The sequence below is a fragment of the Leishmania infantum genome, chromosome 20 (assembly GCF_000002875.2).
Source record: "Leishmania infantum JPCM5 genome chromosome 20".
In the NCBI taxonomy this organism is placed as follows: Eukaryota; Euglenozoa; class Kinetoplastea; order Trypanosomatida; family Trypanosomatidae; genus Leishmania; species Leishmania infantum.
Genome location: NC_009404.2, coordinates 204545 through 212378, shown reverse-complemented (window position 1 = coordinate 212378; position 7834 = coordinate 204545). Strand labels below are relative to the sequence as shown.

Here is a 7834-nt window from a genome sequence, read left to right as displayed (position 1 = left end):
CCTCTCGGAGCTGCTTCCCATCGCGTCAGCTCTGGCGTCCGAACGGCTTATAAGCAACTGCGCCAGATGGGACAGCTTTCTGGAGGACTCGGCCACAAGTCTCGCGATGAAGTTCACCTCATCCTCGCGTGACCCGTTGCAGCTGTGCATGCGTGGGGTCGCTGTGGCGGGTGTGACGGTGTGGGCGATTCGCCCTCCCGCTGTGGGGCGCTTTCGTGTTGCGGTGGTGACCGGGGTCCACGCGTCCTCGCTTCTGTGCCGCTTCGGTGGGCATGGCAGTCTTTGCGGATGAATTCGGCGATCAAGGCGCGGTGCCGGTGTCCAGTCCACGTTGCCGAAAGAGCAGTGGAAGAGAGACACACCCTAGCGCCAGCACCAGCGCGAGCACGAAGTGGGTGAGATCCTCCGAAAAGAGGCGACCAAAAACAGCAGCAGCGGCAGTGCGCGTAAGGAAGCAAAAAAAAAAACGGGGAAAAACAGGAAAGCTCGCGAGTGCGCTTAAATCTACGAAGGGGGAGGGAGGGAGGGGAAAAAAGAGAGGGGCGTGTATGTGCGTGTGTAGTGGGAACACTACGACTATGCGAGCCGTGTAAGACGGTGGCGGTGCTTTTAGTGGAAGATGTGCACGTGATCCGTGCATGGCAGCATCGTCCGGTGGCTGAGAATGAGAGAAATCGAACAGAAGGGAGAGGCGTATATGTCTTCGCGTCCGCGTGCGTGTGGAAGGTGTTGCCCGAGGACAGCGACTTTCAAAGCCGTGAAGGTAAACCGCCACATGCATAGATCCTTCTAAACGCAGGTCAATGGAAAGCGAGCGAGAGAGGGATTGGGGCATTCGTATCGGCCAGCCACCTTAGCGCAACCACCCACATCAATGTCTCCTTGCAAGGGGCACTGACACGGCTTCCTGGCCCTCATCCTTCCCTCGGCGGCTGCGCCTCCCTCTCGCTCCGCGTTGGGTGATCACCGCGTGCTGCTGAGAGCGCCACTGCTGATGGCGTGAGCGGCGCAGCAGCAGGGTAGGAGGTGGTCCGAAACGGCGAGGTTCCATCTCTGTCACCACCACCGCCTAGCCCTGTTCGCCGTCTTCATCATTCTCTTGGTGGCTGTTGACGACAAAGTCTTGCGCCGGAGGCTCAGCACACTCCTCTGAGACGGCTACATCACTTGCCGTCGAACTAGCGGCTCCAATGGCTGCGGCACGTGGCACGTGCACGCTCTCGTCCCCGTCACCGCCGGTGATCACCCTCTCCAGTGCTCTCCCAAGCGACTCCATACGGTTCTCCAGCGCCGTCACCCCCATGAGCACGCGATCAGTTATGCTCGCGCTGGATGGAGGGGCCTCCGTCCGCGGCGGCGCCAGAGACGGCGCGGACGGGCGGCGTTGGGCGCCGAACGCGTCCACAACGTCTTCGGCGCCATCCGCGCCCATTTCGTTGGGCGTGAGCTCGCGGAAGAACCTGTCGTTGTTCCAAATTCCGTAAATGCACTTCTCAGAGCCGGGGAGGCAGAGCTTGCCACGGCCCTGCTTCTTGCCGCAACGCCAGTTGCCGACAAACACCTGCCCATTCGCGAGAGTCTCGCGGCCTTTGCCGTGCCTCTGCCCAGCTTTCCACTGCCCCGAGTAGCGATCGCCCCTCAGGGTGGCGTAGGTGCCCTGGCCCTCCGGCTTGTCGTCCGCGTACATGCCTTCGTAGATGTCCCCCTGTACAAAAAGATACACACCACGGCCGGAGCGCTTCCCTTGGCGCCAGTTGCCGCGGTACACATCCCCGTTCCTGTAGTGCTTCTCGCCAAAGCCGTCGGGGGCGCCATCACGCCACTCGCCCGTGTAGACGTTGCCGTTGTTGTAGTGCTGACACCCGTGGCCATGACGGAGCCCCGTCCGCGGATTCACCTGGCCGACGTAGCGTCCAAAGGCGAACATGAGCTCTTTCGTTTCGAAGTCGGCAGCCTCATCGCTGGACTCGTCGCCACTGTGCGAAGAAGAGGAAGACGAGGTAGATTTCGCGGGTGGAGAACACCTGTCCTGCTTGCCAACGTTAGCACCCACTGGTGCACCTGCGCCGCTCTGAACAGCGTTGAGGCCAGAGGTGCAGGGCTGCGAGCGCGCTTGGGCGATGTCTGAGGACACAACCTTGCCCACGAGCAACGGCTCCATTGAGTCGGCTACGTCTGACAGCGTGGCGGCGACCGACTTCGCCTCGGCTACACTAACGGAGACGGTGGAGGCACCAGAAGCGGTCGGGGGCGGCGGTGCCTGTGGGCTCGTGTGAGCAGTCGCGTCTGCTGCGAGGGAAGCGTTAGTGGTTGTTTCTGCAGAAGGCCGCTGCGCAGCAGCGGTGGGGACGTGGGGTTCACTCATGGCTGTACCTTGGTAGTTCACTCTGTTCGGGTGCCAAAGAGAGACGAGGAGGGGAGGGGATGGGAAACCGGGAGAAGGCTGCTACGCAAGGTCTGTTGAGTGAGTACGCGGTGATACTCCGTAGCGGAAACGATGGGATGCGTGCGTGCGTGCGTGTGTGTGTATACAGATCTATACATGCATATATATATAGAGAGAGAGGATGGCGTGAGAGAGAGAGAGGGTGGTGGTGGTGGAAAGCGCAGGGAGGAGCATTAGCAAAGAGCGCGAAGAAGGTGGCAGAGGTTCCCCCCATTTTCTGTTTTCTGCCTCGCCCCTTCATATCCGCACAGCCGACGTCTCGGGAGAACGCAGGGGTAAGAGGGATCACGTCAGCGGAGAAGGGAGGGAGGGGCAAGGGGATGAGAGATGCACACTCCACCCGCACCCTACGCGCCACGTGCGCAGAGCTATCCCCATCTCCTTTTCGTCTTAGCTGTTGCAGCACCCGGTGCTGCGCGCGGGTGCATCGGCAAACCCTTTGGCACTGCCGCCTCTGTCATTGTTTTTTTTTTGGTTGTGATCTGAAGAGGCGGTGGTGATGGCACGTACGCACACAAGATGAACACGCGATGAACAAACAACACACCTGCCCACACCCGTTGGGGAGAGCGACCGCGAAAGCAAGGCCGCCATGGGAGGTCTTGGTAGGCTGTAAGGGTGGGGGTGCAGGTGGGGGGGGATGACGCTCACATGTGTGACGTGGGCATGGAGAGGGAGTCGGTAAAGGAATACACATAGAGGTACTCGTAAATCGCACTATGCGTGTGTGAGCGAAAAAAAAAACGCCCAAGAAATTGAAGGCGCACAGGCGGACAGAGATGCACGCTGGCACCGATAGACCTGACACTCCCCAACGTCCCTAACGCACACAGAGGCAGAGGCAGAGAGGTCGGTCACCCATGCACAACGGGCGAAAACGACAAGAGGGTCGCACGATCTCACCACACAAACAACAAAAAGGTTATTGTGCTCACATAAACGTTTTCGAGGTGGTCATGACGGCGCGAGGGCATCGCCCAGTGCATCCAATCACGCGGCCCGGCTCACCCACTCTCTGCATGTGAGCGGAGGCCAAGCAGCCCCCCACCTCTGCCGCATGCCAGACCACTTCTGGTGCTGACAGGGCCAAGCACCCACTACGCAAGGAAGGTGAGAGCGATGCATCGCTGATGATGTCGGCGTTGAATCGCAGGATGGCGTCGCGTCAGAAAGGCCTGCGAGGCAGGGGGTAGGTGGGCCAGTCGAGTTGGAGTCAGGGGCCGTCCTCTCGCATGACTGAGCCGGCGCATTGCTGTAACGCGCGTGCCTACGACATGCTTCGCACCGCGCGGTTGGGCACCTGTGACACGTCCGAGGTAGAATGAAGTTCGATTAACGTTCCGTGGCAGCGAGCAGACATGTTGAAATATATATATGTACATATTTCCAAGCGTGCAGCAGCCAAATGCGAACGTTTCAAGTGTGGGCTTTTGCCTAAGGGGGGGGGCGGGCTGGCAGGCGGGGGAAGGGGTGTGCGGCTACGCGCAGAGCGGGGAGAGACATGAACACGCGGCTCAGTGGCGTCGCGTGGGGTCGGCGCGCCGCATCCACGGCGGCGGGCATTTGCATGCCAGCGCACCACAATGCCTCCCCCCCTAAGGTGAGAGGAGCAGATAACTATCTTCCGAGTTCATTATCGTTTTCGACGCCAACGCCGCCAGAGCACCTTCGTGAAAGGTTCGAGTTGCGCTGCCTGTCTCATCCTCACGGGCGGCAGTTGGGCGAGGCGGGAGCAAGTGCAGTGCCTTGCCATTGGGAGTGCACGCGGGCTGCGGCGATTGCCGCCTCGCCTCCACGCCGTCCTCCCCCTTCCTGTCCTGATTCATACCAGCATTACCGCTCGCGCGGGCGCCTTGCTCTACGCTGGGCTCGAGACAAACAGCATCCCCTGTGACGGCAGCTACAAACGCCGGTGACGTATCCATGAAAAATGCAGGCAAAGCCCTCGTAACGATGACGTGGCCGTCATCCGCGCTTGCGCCCTGATCCACAGACGTGGAGGCAGAGTAGACACAGGGCACAGGCTGGGCCCGCACTGCTGTTCGACTGAACTTTCGGTTTCGCGGCGCTGCTTCCACTCTCCGCGGCGTTGCGGAGCCGCTCGATGCGCCTTCAGAGGCTTGCAGTGGCGTGGCGTGCCTCCACGGTAGCGTTCGGTCGCCCGGTCCGTCGGACGCATTCGAAGACTCCAACACTGCCGACAGCCACGGCGACCTGGCCCGCTGGGCGTGAACGGCGCCGCTGCCGTTGCTGCTGCACAGCCCACGACCACTCCCATGCAGCGGCTCGCTAATCACCAGCGGCAACGAAAGGCTCCCGGTGAGCGAGGCAACGCTAGCCGGTAGGCTTGACGGCATAGCGGTGCTGCCCGCGGCTACGTCCACGCCGCCGGCAGCAGCAGCGCCACGACCGCGGAAAGAGCCCTGAGGCATCTCGCCAGACGATTGAGTTATCAGGGTGTTGTCTGTGCCACTATCGCTGCTTTCGGGCCGGCGGCGCGGGGAGGAGACAGAGGAGGCGGCGGCCTCGGTAGCCTCACTCTTCACGTCAACGTACCAAAAAGACTGGTCCTGGCGTTCGGCGGCGCTGTCCGACGCCCCTCGCAGAGTCTCCTCCAGCGATTCCTCTTGAAAGCTCCCTTGGCCACTCAGAGGCGTCGAGGACGCCTTCATAGGAGCCTGGAAGGTACTGCCACCGCTGCCGCTGCTCGCGCTGTCGTGGAGGGACTCTCCTGCGTAGACGGCCGCGGACGTTGGGGTGCGCGCTCCTCGCTGCCGGACATTCATTTGCGCCGCCCACTTCGCCGCCTCTCCCGCAGTGTGGCGCGCCATCGCAGTCTCCCACGACTCCAACGTCTGCGTGTACTTGCGGTAGCGCATGAGCACCAGCACGTACACAACAAGCAGGATGAAGGCGGTGCTGGCGAGCATCAACTCCACCTGCAGTCGCCACAGCTTGTTCGTGGCAAGGGTCCACATGATGGAGTCCTTCGCTGGAAGAGTGGACGACGTCTCTAACCGTAAAAGCCGGGCGCACGCAAGGCGCCCAGCGCGTAGCAAGCCCTGTAGAGCGTACAGTACGCAGAGGAGCAGAATGCGCACCGCATACACCACGCCCACTAGTGGTGCAAGCACCGCTGAAGCAGCGGCGTCGGCAGCGGTACTGTCTACAGCAGTGCTGCTGACGCTCCCTGCGATGCCCAAACCGCTCCCATTCGCGGGAGCAGCTGTACTTGGCGCAGTCAGCCACCGACTGGACAGGCTGCCGCCGCTTCCAGCCAGCTCGGCACTCCACGTCCACCACGAGGCCGCCCACGTGTGCGCTTGCCGTTGATAAAAACTGAGTGTGGCCGCCACAACAAACATGCTCCAGTTCTCCGCCCGCGAACCCATGGGAAAGTCCTCGAGCAGTTGGCGACACTCGAGCGGAAACACGTCACTTGTGAAGCCACGAGCTAAGTACGGCGCGTTGGACAGCCGCCACTTCGTTGTGTTTCGAGCGCCTGCTGAGTCTGGCGCAATCATCGGCGGATGCCAATCTTTCGCCTTTACTGTTCCATCCCTAAGCATACACACGTCCCGCGAAATCCCGCCCGCCGTGATGCTTTCGCTCTCGCGTGCCACATGCGGGGAAGCAGCGCCGTGTTGCGAGGCGTTCGTAGCGAGTATGCTCGTGCTGGCAGTGGGTGATGAAGACGGCAAGGGGGTGGAGGAAACCGAAGGGGGCGGAGCCGCGGCGACGTGTGGCGGCGCCTTTGCCGTCTGGTGGTCGGCCGTGACCTCCTGAGGCGCCGCGGGGAAAGGTGCTTTACCCGGCTTCACCGACGAAGAAAGATCCGTGATGGTGATGGAGATGGGTGGGTTCTGTTCGTGCATGCAGTTCACGAGGCGCCAGCGGCGCCTCCGCGCTTCTGCGCTGGGAATGGAAATCCACGCGTGCGACCGCAGATCCAATACCGCGGCGTCGGAGTAGATGTACGCCTCGAGCTTCTGCCAGCTGGACGCGGTCATACCCAGTTGCGCCGATGCGCCGCCATCACGAGAACCACTACCGCTGAGCTGCTGCTGGGGCTCTCTCTCATCGATTTCAGAGGGGAAGTAGTCGTCACTCACAAGTTGAATGACGTGCGTGCCGCCGCCCTCAGCGGCATCCATTGCACGAGTCCGGAGCGCACGCACAGTTGCACCGACGCGGATCCACGACGGATCTGCGTCCGTCGAATGAAGTGCGTTACAGACCGTAAAGGGAGGGGAGGAGGAGCAGCGCGAGAATACAAGGTGGTCCGCGCACGTGTGCTAGCTGCGCACTTCACGCCCCAAAGTAAACGTGAGCCTGAGCTGCTGGTGAGAGACGGACAGGGTGGGGTGGGGGGTGATGGCGTATGTGTCTCTGTTGATGGCCCACTGAAGCTGTCGCCTTTTATCTTCGCCGCCACTACAAGCGAGAGGGAGAGTGTAGAGAAGAGCGAAACACACAAAACAGCGAAACTTGCGAAGGCTGCTGTATTTCAAAATGGAAGCAGCGGAAAGACGGAAAGCGAATAGATGAAGCACAAAGAAAGAGAGCGTGCGAGGACAGCGTTGCTGGGTTACCTTGTCTTCTTTTTGTCCAGGTGGGGGAGTCGGAGGGGCAGGGAGACGGCATGACTCCATCTGAGCGTGGCACGAGCTGCGCATGCGTCTTTTTATCCCACCCCCAACTCACAGAGAAAAAGCTTGAGAGCCGAGATACTGCGTTGTGGAAGATGCGCCGGCCGTCGTCGCCGGCGGGCCATCTTGCATCAGCCACATGCCTGCCGCGCAGAAGCGAACACCTTTGACGTGGTTCGTGTTGCTCGTATTTGCCTTTGTGCCAGTGAAACCGTTACCACCGTCTTTATAGATATTACACGCGCAGATGTGGGAGACGTCAGAGCTTCGCTGCAACACAAGAAACGGATGACCTCCGTCTTTGCTTACAGCGCCAAAATAAAAAGCGAGTGCGGAGGTCACCCATCACGCACCGGTACCCGAACATCACTGCCCGCCCACCTTCCCTCCTCCTCTTCTTCCCTTCTCCCCCATAGATGCAGGACATGGCCACGCAGAGGAGCACCAGCGTGGTTTCCTTCCGTTGCCTTGCTGGAGTCGCTCAGCGGTGGGCAGAGCCCTCGTTCGGCGAGTGGCTTTTGTGCGTCCCCCTTTCAGCTTTTCGCAACAGTCGTTTTTGCCATCGCGTCGTCCTTTGGTGCCCGCGGGAACCAGTGAACGCAGCAGGAGAGAGCGAGAGCAAAACGAAAGCCCATCGCATCCAGAGCGCGGTCAGCGAGACGGAGGCAAGAGAGGAGAGGGAGGGGTGGGGGGGGGGCTGGTGAGTGTGGAGAGGCGACCAAGAGGCGCACGGATGTCA

The 7834-nt window shown here is 61.1% G+C and overlaps 2 protein-coding genes across 2 annotated transcripts; both read right to left on the bottom strand.

Annotated features, from left to right (window-relative positions):
• Window positions 1-1069: 1069 nt before the first annotated feature.
• On the bottom strand, window positions 1070-2365 carry LINJ_20_0650 (hypothetical protein; the record flags this gene model as incomplete). Its single annotated transcript, XM_001465157.1, has 1 exon — window positions 1070-2365. One exon carries the CDS (start codon window positions 2363-2365, stop codon window positions 1070-1072), a length of 1296 nt encoding a protein of 431 aa, XP_001465194.1.
• Window positions 2366-4041: 1676 nt separating this feature from the next.
• Window positions 4042-6600, bottom strand: LINJ_20_0640 (hypothetical protein, unknown function; the record flags this gene model as incomplete). Its single annotated transcript, XM_001465158.1, has 1 exon — window positions 4042-6600. The coding sequence occupies one exon, from the start codon at window positions 6598-6600 to the stop codon at window positions 4042-4044; it is 2559 nt and encodes an 852-aa protein (XP_001465195.1).
• Between the last annotated feature and the right edge of the window lie 1234 nt (window positions 6601-7834).